This window comes from Miniopterus natalensis, chromosome 2 (assembly GCF_054644295.1).
Source record: "Miniopterus natalensis isolate mMinNat1 chromosome 2, mMinNat1.hap1, whole genome shotgun sequence".
NCBI classification, from domain to species: Eukaryota; Metazoa; Chordata; class Mammalia; order Chiroptera; family Miniopteridae; genus Miniopterus; species Miniopterus natalensis.
Window position 1 is genome coordinate 138,346,478 of NC_142082.1, and position 14,961 is coordinate 138,361,438.

Sequence of the window (14,961 nt, forward strand, 5' to 3'; positions counted from 1 at the left end):
TAAAATAGTCACACTTTAGGTCTGTGATGTGAATTAACTTGAGAAATTACTTTACATTAATTTTCCTACTACAAATTAAATACTGCTTTCCAATAAGTACATTGGGCCTTCATTATAATTGATCCTTGCTCATGTAATCTAGAGAAAAAGAAGATACCAACACATACTGTTAGTGGTAAGTAAAATAGTGCTGTTACTTTTCTTTCAAAAATTTAAGAATAATTACAAATGCCATGTAAGCTACATACAAATATATATCAGTGATTTAAAGGTGATATTTTATTATTCCTTTTTTAATAAAACATTAATTATTTGTCATTTTATAAATTGTGAATGCAAGAGCATGTGCTTTTGATTTATGCACTCGCACCTGCATTTCTAATACATTAGTGTTTAAACCATACACAAAACTGTAGAATGGTGGATAATGGTGATTATTTTACTGCTCTCTATATAAAAAGAGCCTGAACAACCCTAGGGTTGGAGGATATTTTTCCGGAAGAATTGCCTTCACATGTTTTGCCACATTTTTAAAAATAGAAAAAATAACTTTTTTGGAAGTGCTAGTTAAAAAAAAAATTATTTATCTTTTTATTGATTGATTTCAGTAAAATCAATGCTCTTGCATTCACAATTTATAAAAGAGCCAGAGAAGAAGGGGGAGGAGAGAGAAAGAGGAACATCAAAAAAATTTTAAATTTGATTTCAGAGAGGAAGGGAGAGGGAGAGAGAGAGACACATCAATGATGAGAGAGGATCATTGATCAGCTGCCTCCTGCCTGCTCCCTACGGGGGATGGAACCTGAAACTTGGGCGTGTTCCCTTCCTGGGAATCAAACCATGATCTCCTGGTTCACGGGTCAATGCTCAGTCACAGAGCAATGCCGGCTGGTGAGAAACATCAATTTGTTGTTCCACTTACTTGTGCATTCATTGATTGGTTCTTGTATGGTTGTGTGTGCCCTCACCAGGGATAAAACCCACAACCTTGGGGTATTTGGAGGACTCTCTGACCAACTGAGCTACCTAGCCAGGGCTGAAGTGCTAATTTTAATCAACCCTTAGAGCCATGAGAGCTTACCACTGATAATTATCGATTGCCAAATCTACACTGGTTGCAGAACCAGTGTTGTGGTTTGAAATTACTCTGATACCAACATTGAATTGACAGGAATGCTCAATGTGCTTAGCAGAAAGAGTGGAAGTTAGAGCAAGGACATACTAAAAATGAACAGGGCCAAAAGAAGATGAGATCAAGGAAGAGACATTTAGATTCTGTGCTTCTCTAGGATCTACCATTTCCATCAACAGCCTGGAGGTAACTCACTGAAAAACTAAAATAAGAGAGGAAATATGCTAAGAAATATAAAATGAAAAAACCATGATTTGCTAAAGGAATAAAATAGTTAACCTAAATAAGGTGGGTTTTGTGAATTAACTTATGAAGTAATGGGCTAAATCATGTAGAAGAGAAAATATTATGTACGTAATAATAAAAAGAAGAAAAAGTACAAAACAGGCAAAGGTATTGATTGGCAAAATTAAGTTAATAAGAAAGAATGTAATTTAAATATTTTTATTTAAAGGAAAACATTTTATGCTATATGCTTTAGTTTATTTTTCTCTCTCTATCAGTCCTTACGTTCTAAGTTTATTTGAAAATAGTTTACCTATTTTGCAAATTGGCAACAAAGATTTCCTCAGTGTAAGAAGAAAACTAAGTGTATCACTGGATTTATTTTAGTTGAAAATATGACCCAAAAATATTTGACCATCAATGATCTGAATTCATTAACAGTTTTTTTTTCTTTTATAAATTAGAGAAGTTTGAACAAATGTCTTATTGGATAATGTTGTTTGGTAAGACGTTATTAAGAATGAATTAATTTTTATGAAAAATATAAATGCACTATGATTTAATATCCCACTGAAAGTATTAATTACTTTATTAATAATTAAAAATAATTAATTAATTATTTTTATGTATTTGCAGAAATCATATCTGAATGTGTCATATTAGACATAAAATGGGGTCAATTTTATAAATCTTTTTGTACCTAAAATAATTTAAGAATATTTTAAATTAGAATATATATTCATCAATGTCCTCATTTAAAAATGGAATTTTCTGAAAGAATAAAAGTTTTTAAAGAATTGCTTATTTGTAACTATTTAGACTGTTTTCTATTTTTCACTCTTAAAGTATGCCATGCCATACAGCTTATGTTTAATACAGATGTTGAATTACTTGTTGAGAAAAGTAAATTTTCCATTATATATTCTAAACATTTATTTTCTTCTTAGAAATGTATTTAGTCTATTCACATTACTGAACTCTCTTATTGTTATAATAGTTTCAGTTTATTATTTATATATTCTAAGGACCCAATCAGATCAATAGAAAGTAAATCTATTTTATTTATCAATCCAGTCTTTAATTGAATTTTATAATTTCTCTTTCTAGTCTTGTTTAATTGGTTAGAGATTTTTAGGATGTTGCTGATTTTAGGATATTTAAGGATCATTAGCATCCTTGTGTCAGATTCCAGTAAAAAAATCTGCTAGAATTTAGCTAATTATTAATTCCCACCCATAGTCCTCCTATTCTCAGAAACATTAATACTGCTTTAATTAAGGAATCTATATCTGATTTTAAGGTATGAAGTGGGATCCTCTAAAATATTGCTACACATTTACAGTTTTTATGTGTATTGATCTCTTCACTGATTATTAAGCAGTTACTAGACATTGATGTATGCTGTGCACATCTCATTTAATTCTTATAACTGAGGCCAAAACTATTTTCTCTTTTTTTATAGATGAAAATTTAAAACAAAGAAATTAATTTTATCAAGACTATATGACTGGTAATAAGTAACAGTAAATATGCAAAAGGATCTCTTTGATTCTAAACTCTCGATTTAGCCATATTACACTGTTTCTTATATTTTATTTTTCTGTGTGAACTTAACTTTAAAACTTGCATTCTTAAACAATAAGAAGAATGTCCAAACTTTTAACCTTAAGAGTGAATTGTCATTTGTCTAATTAGCCATTACTATGTTTTTGTTTCTCAAATACCTAGCTGGATTTTGTGTGGATTAGCAGTTTTAAATTCAGTTTCTAATTTCTAACAGGCTCCCACTTTGCTATACTTTGGTTCTATTATTCATCCGTTTTCCTTATTGGCCACCCAAGATTCTGAAAACCTGCAATTGCAAACATAAAATGCTAGCAGAAAGTACTTGTCCTACACAAATCATCACACACTTTCTTTTTGCCAATGCTTCCTTGGATTAATAGTCACCGATTAGTTATATGAGTCATTGCGGTGGACGTGAGGACAGAGGCAATGCTACAAGAAAGCAGAAGTTTTCACTGTCACAGAGCTGCGCCTGGAAAGCAGGATTAGGTTCTAGGTACCTATAAATGGGTGGAGGTTGTGAAGAGATGCAATGCATTTTCCACATTTTCTCTTATGGTCTCAGTTACATGTACCAAATGTTGAATTCCTGAATAGGATATTATTATTTTTTGTAAATGTGGCCATATATGTTTTATATTGCCTTAATTTTTCTACCTGCTCTTCTCAGCTATATTTATTTTGTTGTGATATAACAGTCTTACATCCCTTTTTTTTGTTATTTCTTACATATTCAGGAGTAGTTCATAGAGAAGTTGCAAGAGGCTACAATGGGATGCTAAGTAAATGCCATTTCAATATGAAAGAAAAAGTTTCAGAATTTAACTATAGATCTTAATTCATTATATATGGTATAATTTTATTTTGATGAAATTAATTAAAAATGAATGGATTATTTTTGAACCTAGAAGCAAGATTTTATCTAATGTCTTTTACAAAGAGAAAAATTTGAAATTAGTTACAAATGACTAGAAGTTTGTAAGTAAGGGTGAAAAAGCCAACAACTATGGGTAGTGCTGGTCAGTTTCCAAAACTAAGTTGATTTCAATGGTGGTTTTTTAAATAGTTTCTGTTGCATAGTTCCAGATTGTATCTTCACATCACAAAGTATTACATTGTAAATGGGTATGTTTGTGAATATGGATCCTTTTATATATCATTTCTTGGATATAAAGCTACTCATGTAGTTTCTTATTTTTGTATCTTTTTCTTTCTAGAATTTGAAATCTCAAAAGAGAAATGAAGAACCATACAAAGCAGATAGAGTTTATCCTTCTGGGACTGACAGATAATTCTCAGTTACAGATTGTAATTTTTTTATTTCTATTTCTGAATTACATGTTGAGCATGATTGGGAACCTAACCATTATTGCACTCTCTCTGCTGGATTCCCACCTCGAGACCCCAATGTATTTCTTCCTCCGAAATTTCTCTTTTCTGGAGATTTCATTCACAAGTGTTTGCATCCCCAGGTTCCTAATCACCATTGTAACCAGGGAAAAGGCCATTTCCTATAATAGTTGTATAACTCAGTTATTTTTTTACATATTCTTGGGGGTTACAGAATTTTTCCTTTTGGCAGCTATGTCCTATGACCGCTATGTTGCCATCTGCAAACCTTTGCATTATACGTCCATCATGAGCAGCAGAGTTTGTCATCAGCTTGTACTCAGTTCTTGGGTAACTGGATTCCTGGTTATTTTCCTTTTATTGATTTTGGTTCTTAATTTGGACTTCTGTGCTTCAAATATCATTGATCATTTCATTTGTGATATTTTTCCTGTCTTGCAACTTTCTTGCTCAGACACACATTTAGTGGAACTGATTACTTTCTTCTTAGCTGTGATGACCCTCATTGTCACATTGGTATTGGTAATCCTTTCTTACTCTTACATCATCAAGACAATCCTAAAATTCCCTTCAGCTCAGCAAAAGAAAAAAGCCTTTTCTACCTGCTCTTCTCATATGATTGTTATATCCATCACTTATGGTAGTTGTATATTCATCTACATAAAGCCATCAGCAAATGAAAGAATCACTTTAAGCAAAGGAGTAGCTGTGCTCAATACTTCTGTTGCTCCTTTGTTGAACCCATTCATTTATACTCTGAGGAACCAGCAAGTTAAACAAGCCTTCAGAGATGTATTCAGAAAGATATTTTCTCCTGTAGACAAGTAATATTATTTATTAAAATAATTAACATAAAAACATAAAAGGAACATGGAACACAACTAATTTTGACTCTTTTAGTTTAAGAATTAATCTCTAATAATTAATTAGTTGGAATACTTTTTTTACTCAAGCTTATAAACTCTCTTTATTCTATACATTCTGAATTTAACTTTCTGTTCTTCAACGTGAAACCTTACTATGTTAGAAATATAAAAACATATAAAACAGCAAAATTTATTTCCTCTAAAAGCATGTTAGAATAAGATGAAGAGTTTTGATTTTATCATAGACTCTAAGTTCTCTGAGAGCTGTAAATAAATATACCATGTTTTATTTAAAAGTCATATTCTCAGTGACATAAAAGCATGGAACAGACTAAAGAACCCAGAGGGAAGGTGTGTGTGGGGGGGTCTGGGGGAGAGATTAACCAAAGAATTTATATGCATAAATGCATAACCCATGGACACAGACAATAGTGTGGTGAAGGCCTGGGGCATGGGGGATGTGGAGTAGAAGGTGTCAATGGGGGGAAAAAAGGGACATTTGTAATTCTTTCAACAATAAAGATAAATTTTAAAAAAAGCCATGTTCTTTAAAATTCTTAGATGAAATGAATTTTGTCATTATGAAATATGCTTAAGATGCTTCAAGAAACTTTACTTTAAAATAATAATTTAAAGAATTCTTTTGTAAAGTGATCTTTTGAAATGTCAATTGTCAAGATAGTAATAAAGCATAATTTCCTTTGAAATGAAACATGCATTTCATTTGTGTGATTTTATTTTAGTTATTATTTGGGTTGATTTAAAAACTTGCAGTAGAAAATAAAATGTGATTTAATAAGCAAGTAGTTGATTTCTCACATAATTTTTCAAGAATATATAAGCAAGTTTAATCTCTTGAACATGTCAATGAACATATTGAAAAAATGGAAATAGATGATAAATTTTATGACCTGTTATATAATTATTAGTTTTTAATTCTGTGTAAGTTTCCTACTCTAAATGATATCAAATATCAATTTCTCAAAATTCAAATAATGCTTTAAAGAAAAACAGCATTTATTTGCAAAGACATCTGCACCCCTATGTTCATTGCAGCATTATTCACAGTTCTCAAGACGTGGAAATAACCAAAATGTCCTTTGATAGATGATTGGGTAAAGAAGATGTGGTACATATACACGAAGGAATACTACTCAGCCATAAGATGAAATACTGCCATCTGCAATAGCATGGATAGACCTTGAGAATATCATGTTAAGCATAATTAAGTCAGACAGAAAAAGTCAAGTACCATATGATTTCACTCATATGTGGGATATAAAACTGAAAGCAACAAATGATCAAACAGGAAAAGCAAACAAACAAAAACTCATAGACACAGACAACAGTATGGTGGTTACCAGAGAGAAGGGGTGGCGGAGGTAATAAAAGGTAAAGGGGTAAAATATACGGTAATGTAAGATTTGACTTTGGGTGGTGTGCACACAGTGCAATGTACAGATGATGCATTATGGAATTGTACACTTGAAACCTGTACAATTTTATTAACTAATGTCACGCCAATAAATTTAATAAAAAGAAAAAAGATAAAACTATGTTTCATTTCCTCCAAAACTGGATTATGAAATTATATTTTTTCTTCTTCAAGTGTCAGCTTTTAGAACACATAGATGCCACAATTCTTTTGTGTGTATGTTTATTTTTGTTTAGAATATTACAGATGTCCCTTTTTCTTCCCAATGACCCATTCCATCCCTTCCCACCCCCCTTGCCAGTCCCTCTCCACACCATTGTCTGTGTCCTTGGGTTGTGCATATATGCATATAAATTCTTTGGTTACTCTCTCCCCCTCCAACCACCCGCCCTCCTCCATCCCTCTGACATTCTTCAGTCTGATCTATGCTTCCATGTCATTGAATCTATTCTGTTTATCAGTTTATTAAGTTCTTTAGATTCCACATATAAGTGAGATCATGTGATGTTTGTCTTTCTCTGCCTGGCTTATTTCACTTAGCATAATTTTCTCCAGGTCCATCCATACTGTCCCAAAGGGTACGAGATCCTTCTTCTTTACAGCTGCATAGTATTCCATGGTGTAAATGTCCCACAGCTTTTTTATCCACTCATCTACTGATGGGCACTTGGGCTGTTTCCAGATCTTGGCTATTGTAAACTGTGCTGCTATGCACATCGGGTTGCATATATTCTTTCTGATTAGTGTTTCAGGATTCTTAGGATATATTCCTAGGAGTGGAGTCACTGGGTCAAAAAGCAGTTCCATTTTTAATTTTTTGAGGAACCTCCATACTGTTTTCCATAGTGGCTGCGCCAGTCTGCATTCCCACCAGCAGTGTACTGGGATTCCCCTTTCTCCACACCCTCGCCGGCACATGTTGTTTGTTGATTTATTGATGGCAGCCATTCTGGCAGGTGTGAAGTGATACCTCATTGTGATTTTAATTTGCATCTCTCTAATGATTAGCGACATTGAGCATTTTCTCATGTGTCTCTTGGCCATCTGTGTGTCCTCTTTGGAGAAGTGTCTATTCAGGTCCTTTGCCCATTTCTTAATTGGGTTGTTTGTCTTCCTCTTGCTGAGTGCTATGAGTTCTTTGTACACTTTGGAAATTAGCCCCTTATCAGATTCATCCTTGGCAAATAGGTTTTCCCAGACCGTGGGGTTCCTTTTATTTTGAGGCTGTTTTCTTTTGCTGTGCAGAAGCTTTTTAGTTTGATGTAGTTCCATATGTTTATTTTTCCTTTTGTTTCTCTTGCCCTAGGAGATATATCAGTGAAAAGTCCACTACGTGGGATGTCTGTGACTTTACTGCCTATATTTTCTTCCAGGATTTTTATGGTTTCGTGACTTACATTTAAGTCTTTTATCCATTTTGAGTTTATTTTTGTGTATGGTGAAAGTTGGTGGTCTAGTTTCATTCTTTTGCATGTATCTGTCCAATTTTCCCAGCACCACTTATTGAAGAGACTGTCCTTACTCCATTGTATGCTCTTGTCTCCTTTGTCAAATATTAACTGACCATAATGGTGTGGGTCTATTTCTGGGGTCTCTGTTCTGTTCTATTGATCTATAAGCCTGTTGTTGTACCAATACCGGGCCGTTTTGATTACAGTGGCTTTGTAATATAGTTTGAAGTCCTGTAATGTGATCCCTCCCACTCCTTTCTTTTTTCTCAAGATGGCTGCAGCTATTTGGGGTCTTTTTTGGTTCCATATAAATTTTCGAAATGTTTGTTCTAGGTCTGTGAAATATGCTGTTGGTATTTTCATAGGAATTGCATTAAATTTGTAAATTACTTTGGGTAGTATAGACATTTTAATGATATTAATTCTTCCAATCCATGAGCATGGTATCTTCTTCCACTTGTTTAAATCTTCCTCTGTTTCTTTTTTCAGTGTCACATAGTTTTCTGAGTACAGGTCTTTTACATCCTTGGTTAAGTTTATTCCTAGGTATCTTATTTTTTTAGTTGCAGTAGTTTCTCTCTCTGAAAATTCATTGTTGGTGTATAAGAATGCCATTGATTTCCAGATGTTGATTTTGTATCCAGCTACCTTGCCAAATTCATTTATCAAATCTAGTAGTACTTTGATGGAGTCTTTAGGGTTTTCTATGTACAGTATCATGTCATCTGCAAATAATGACAGTTTTACTTCCTCCTTTCCAATTTGGATACGTTTTATGTTTTCTTCCTGTCTGATGGCTATGGAGAGGACTTCCAGTACTATGTTGAATAAGAGTGGTGAAAGTGGACATCCCTGTCTTGTTCCGGTTTTTAATGGAAATGGTTTTAGTTTTTGCCCGTTGAGTATGTTGAGAGTTTTTATCAGAAATGGGTGCTGGATTTTTTCGAATGCTTTTTCTGCATCTATTGATATAATCATATGATTTTTGTCCTTCCTTTTGTTTATGTGATGTATCACATTTATTGATTTGTGGATGTTGTACCAGCCTTGCATCCCTGGAATAAATCCCATTTGGTAGTGGTGTATGATCTTTTTAATGTATTGCTGGATCTGGTTTGCTAGTATTTTAGTGAGGATTTTAGCATCTATTTTTCATCAGGGATATTGGCCTGTAATTTTCTTTCTTTGTAGTGTCTTTATCTTACTTTGGGATTAGGATGATGCTGGTCTCATAAAAAGAGTTTGGGAGTTTTCCCTCCTCTTAAATTTTCTGGAATAGTTTGAATAGAATAAGGGTAGATTTGATTTATTTTTCAACATCTTTGCTATTGCTCTTTTCTATTTTTTATTTGATTCTTAGATTTATAATATTAATTTTGATAACTTTGTCTTAGAAAAACTAATACTATTACTACATAATGTATCTTTTATATAATTTATATATTTTATTTGGTGGTTGTTAATCTTCACAGAGGATATTTTTTTCCATTGATTTAGAGAGAGTGGAAGGGAGGGAGAGAGGTAGAGGGAGAGAAACATGAATGTGACAGAGACGTATCTATTGGTTGCCTCCTGCACTTGCCCTGACCAGGGCTGGGGATGGAATCTGCAACCCAGGTACATGCCCTTGACCAAGAATGGAACCCATGACCTTTTGGTGCATGGGCTGATGCTCCAACCACTGAGCAACACTGGCCAGGGCTACTTTAAAAATGTATATTTATTGACTTTAGAAAGAGTGAAAGGGAGAGGGAGAGAAACAAACATCGACGCGAGAGAGACACATTGATCAGTTGTCTCACCCTACACACTGGGGATTGAGCTAGTAACCTGAGTATGTGCCCTGACTGGGAATCAAACCAGCAACCTTTTGGTGCACGAGACGACACTCAACCAACTGAGCCACATTGGCCAGGGATAATTTTTATACTTCTAAATATCACTACTCTTTTTTCTTTACAGAACACTGACAAAAAGACTAGGTCAGAAATAGAGGCAATTTCAATTACTTGGAAATATATTTTATAGGTTCACAATGAGAGAAAAGATGATGTATGAGTTTGGTTTGAAAGAAGAGGAAGCAATTGATTAAGGTGAGATAGAATGCAGTATTAAATGTCTTTGAGAAGGTTAATAGGGGTAAAGTATAGGCACAAAGCAATGAAATAAATGAAGCTCTTAAATATTTAGAGGACTTTCTTCTGTCATTTTACTCTGCTTCATCAAAGCTTCTGTTTCGTTGAGAGAAATATTATCCTCTTTATGAAGTCACTGAAGGCTTGTTTCACTTGCTTATTCCTCAGGGTGTAAATGAAGGGGTTCAACAAGGGTGCAACTGAAGTAGTGAGCACGGACACACCTTTATTTATGGCCACCTCATCCTTTGCAGAGGGCTTGATGTAGATGAAGATGCAGCTGCCATAGGTGATGGAAACCACAATCATGTGGGATGAGCAAGTAGAAAAGGCCTTTTTTCTCTGTTGGACAGAGGGAAACCTCAAAATTGTCCTAATGATGTATGTGTAGGACAGGAACACACACACTAGGGTGATAATGAGTGCAAATACAGCCACAAGGATAACCATTTGTTCTATTACCCATGTATCTGAGCAGGAGATCTTTAGGAGGGGACCTGCATCACAGCTAAAATGATCAATGGCATTGGAGTCACAGAATTCCAGCTGGAGGCCCAGGCTAAGGGGTGGGAGGATGATCATCAAGCCAGACACCCAGCAGCAGAGGACTAATAAGGTACAGACCCTATTGTTCATGATGGTCATGTAATGAAGGGGTTTACAGATAGCAACGTAGCGGTCATAGGACATGGCTGCCAGGAGAAAAAATTCTGTTGCTCCGAAGAAAATAACAAAAAATATTTGGCTTGCACAAGCATTATAGCTAATGGTATTATCCCCAGTTGATATACTGTACAGGAATCTAGGAATGCAGACAGTGGTAAATGAGACTTCTAAGAAGGAAAAATTTCTGAGGAAAAAGTACATGGGAGTTTTAAGATGGGAGTCCAACAATGTGAGGGTGATAATAGTCAGATTCCCTATTACACTGAATACGTAGGTGAGAAATAGGAAGATAAAAAGCAGAATTTGTAACTGTGGGTCATCTGTTAATCCCAGCAGGATAAAAGTTGTTATTGGTGTGTCGTTTCTCATTACTGACTTTTGAAATCTACCCAATCGCATGTAAAAATAAGAGATCTTATGAGGACACAGATATTCAAATTCTGTAGCAAAAGACTATGCGTTTAAATACCAAGCAAAGCAGCCTACATTTATTTTCTTATTTCTCATCATAATCAATATTGTCACTATTCCAATAGACTTCCTGAATATTACTTGTATGAGCAAATTATTATTCCTTCAGGATTCCTGTTATTGTTTCATAATCCAGCTGTTTCTCGGATCATTATTTGCTCCTCAAAATTTATAAATGTAGTTGATTATAATTTAGTACATTAATTGGATTTACAAATAAGTTAGGAAAAATGATGATATTACTTAAGCTTTCTTTATCCAAGACAAACCTTAGATATAGGACATATCCAGATAATTAAGAACGTGAATTCTCTTCTGTTGTTCCAATAAAAGGATTGTTTTAAGAGTAGGATGCATTTCTCCTGGAAAAACAAACAAATAAGAATGACAACAAAATATAACACTGGATCTTGAGATTTTTGTCTATTTATTCTTCTCTATTTGGTTTCCTTCTTAACCCTAAGACGGTTTTATGTAAAATTATTTTATCTATAATGTGAGAAAATACTGTGTTCAAGATATTTACAAAAGGAGTCTCTTCATATGCATTCATGTTATTTTTCAGTTAATTGACTCTGGTACCATTTCTCTCAAAGTCCCTGAAGCTAAAACTACATTTAATATCACTAAATATAGTCTGTCAGGTAGTGCCTTTTTTGTTATGTTTTTAATTTCTTTAAAAAGAGATTAGCGTTTCTACCTGCTCATCTTACCTCTGCTTAGTTTAGGCTTTAAGCCTCTGCAAACTTTCACTTCCAACCCTACTCTATAAATTTTCTAACACCTACAGGAACTTCATTACTATTGAAGCCAATGGCACTTTTTTTTTTTTTTGGTAGTTATTTTGCCTGGTATCCCCACAATATTTTTTAAAACCCAAAGTTCAGTCATTCTTCCAATGATCTCAGTCCCTCGTAAACAGACTATTGGTGAATCACAACTACAATTATTAGAGAAACAATATTACTTGGAAAGGAGAATAAAATGCTAATTCTAAGTGCCTTAGGGACAAAATATACCTATTTATTTGACCTGTAGTTTGCTTTTTAAATTTCTTCAATTTTTTAAACTTGATCCTTTATTAAACTTTAAATTTAACCTGCTTCTGTTCTCTTTTCCTCTTCAGAAACACAATATCACTTTTAATCCTCTTTTTAATTTTCATATTTTATTAAATAAGGCTGACTATATCTTCTCCTTTTTCAGAAGACAAGAATCCTCTTATTCTCTTAATTTATCTGGGTCTTGCTTTCAGAAATCTTTCCACAAATGTAGGGTAAGCAAAATTATGACAAAAGTGATGCTTGCCTCCACAGCCTTCGTTGTCCATACTCACGCACCTCCTTTGGTTTGACTCCGCAAGGTGTACTGATTGGCCTATGCCTTGATTGCGTTGTCCTGTAAGACCTGACAGCTGGCTTTTCTTTTTGTAATGTGAGTGCATGACTTAAGCTTTGATTGCTGAGGCACCCAATTCAAAGAAGCAACCACTTCAAAGCTGGCTATCTCCAATAAACACAGGACTAGATAGAATCACCCTGGAACAGCCCCACCATCCCTTCCTTTGCTTTAGAGATCTTGATTGTTTAGGCCACTTGTTTTTTCTCCTTCTACACTTTACATTCCTACTGTTATGTTTTAAATTCACCAATAAAGAGAGAGAACAGGAAGTCCCAGGTTCCCACCATCAAACCCAGGAAAGCAGAAATCTAATTCCTCTAACCCTTCCTCTTCCATGACCTCCTTGTGTGACCCCAGATGTACCATGTGCTTTCCAGAACCTGTGAGTAATAAACTTTCCTGATGGTTATTACTGAAGGTCTTGCAATAATAAGAACTACAAGGGCCAGTCCAACCACAAAATTGGTTATCGTTAGGCTGAGACCGCTCCAAAACATGTGGAGCGCTTCACTCTGACATTCTTGTGAGCTCTCTTTCTCGCTAATGATGCAACTCTCTCTCCTTCTTCCTATTAGAACACACCCACTTGCCCAGCCGCACGTGGTTCAGCAGTTGAGCACCGACCTAGGATCCAGGAGATCGAGGTTCGATTCCCGGTCAGGGCACATGCCTGGGTTGCGGGCTGCAGCCAATCAATGACTCTCTCATAATTGATGTTTCTATCTCTCTCTTTCCCCCTTCCTCTCTCTGAAATCAATAAAGATATATTTAAAAAACAACAACAAAGAACACACCCACTTAATAATTCTATGTCAGAACTTATTTCCACCTGGCTATTTGAAAATCCAAGACAAGCTACTTTAAGTGGAACTGTTCCATCCAGTGTCTACTATTTGCCAGGCACAGTGCTAGGCTCTGTATCATAAAGCTCATTTAATTTATACAAAAATATTCACTGTAGTTATTTATGTAATGTTTTATCTTCTCCCAGAAATACTTGCTTTTAACTAGGTGATTTAATGTGTATAACTCTCTGAATTAGAATCATGAAGGAAACTTTCACTATATAGATCCCTGAACTCAGAGAGACTTAAAAAATTTTAGCCAGGCAGTGGATGAGGTGACAGTGGAGAAATTAAAAATCAGAATATTATTAGTATGGTGATCAAGAGTTTCGTACACATGTTAATGTTATACGTCCACCCAGACAGTTAAGGAAGTTATTGCCCAAACTTGACATCATCATTTATATTCACACCTCCCTTCCAATTGGTGCTGTCCATTATATCATTATAATCACTTAAGTTATATATTTATATTATATTTTCAGATACACATGAAGAATGAGTAGAATATTAACTGGCTTCTTTTTCCTGTATTATGAATCTTATTTTGTTGATATTATCTTTGATTATTATGCATATTCTTTAGTAAGAGGAGCTTCTAACTGCTCCCAATCCTTAACCGTCATTAATTATTTATAATGATAGCTATGAAAATATGTCCTACATGAATAATAGTCTTTAGGGTTCCTGTTATTTTTTTTATCACCAAATAAAATAGTATCTTCCCAGGAGACACTAATTAGTTTGTTATATGAATGATTTTTCACCCAGTTGGCTTTAAAATATACCCTGAAACGATGGCCCTCTGAGTCTGGAAAAATTGATTCCTTTGGTCTATGCATGTGCCTTATAAAAATCCCATGAGGTACATATAGCAAGGCCAAACTTGCTTTAAAGGGACTAACACAGGAAAATAGACAGTCATACAGGGAAACTCTATGAAAAAAACCAAAACTATGAAAAAAAAAACCTCTGATAAGGGAGATGATGCAGACTTGACACAACTAAGATGAAGACAATAACAAAGCTCCTTGCCTACATTATATAATGATAGCCTGTCACATACACTTACTTCATGTCAAACCCTCAAAGTTTCTCAAGAAATAGATTAATGATAAAAACTCTTTCCTTTGATGACCCTTCGGCTCCCAAAAGAGCGGTCTCTGTGAGCCTCTCATATCAATCAACAGCTTATGCAAGGAAAGAAAAATAGTGCTTTGCTTTCCAATTCTCTGAGATTTTTTCATACCCCCTCAGTCCTCCTTCTTTATGCAAATTCTATTTTTGCCTTCATTAGATAAGATCAATTTATTAATGATTTCTCTTATATGCAAGTTATGAAGATTAATAAACAGAAACCTCATTTAAATTAGAATTGAGAGGGCCTGTAGGTGAAGCTCTTACACCCTACCACTCGT

At 34.5% G+C, this 14,961-nt stretch overlaps 2 protein-coding genes across 2 annotated transcripts; one reads left to right on the top strand and one right to left on the bottom strand.

Annotated features, from left to right (window-relative positions):
• Positions 1 to 4,162: 4,162 nt before the first annotated feature.
• OR6C70 (olfactory receptor family 6 subfamily C member 70) lies at positions 4,163 to 5,101 on the top strand. The gene has a single exon (XM_016214355.2). It carries the CDS (start codon positions 4,163 to 4,165, stop codon positions 5,099 to 5,101), a length of 939 nt encoding a protein of 312 aa, XP_016069841.2.
• Positions 5,102 to 10,247: 5,146 nt separating this feature from the next.
• LOC107538177 (olfactory receptor 6C2) lies at positions 10,248 to 11,195 on the bottom strand. The gene has a single exon (XM_016214340.2). The coding sequence runs from the start codon at positions 11,193 to 11,195 to the stop codon at positions 10,248 to 10,250; it is 948 nt and encodes a 315-aa protein (XP_016069826.2).
• Positions 11,196 to 14,961: the final 3,766 nt, after the last annotated feature.

Excerpts from the sequence above, each read along its gene's own strand:
- OR6C70 (XM_016214355.2), top strand. The coding sequence starts at position 4,163 with ATGAAGAACCATACAAAGCAGATAGAGTTTATCCTTCTGGGACTGACA.
- LOC107538177 (XM_016214340.2), bottom strand. The coding sequence starts at position 11,195 with ATGAGAAACGACACACCAATAACAACTTTTATCCTGCTGGGATTAACA.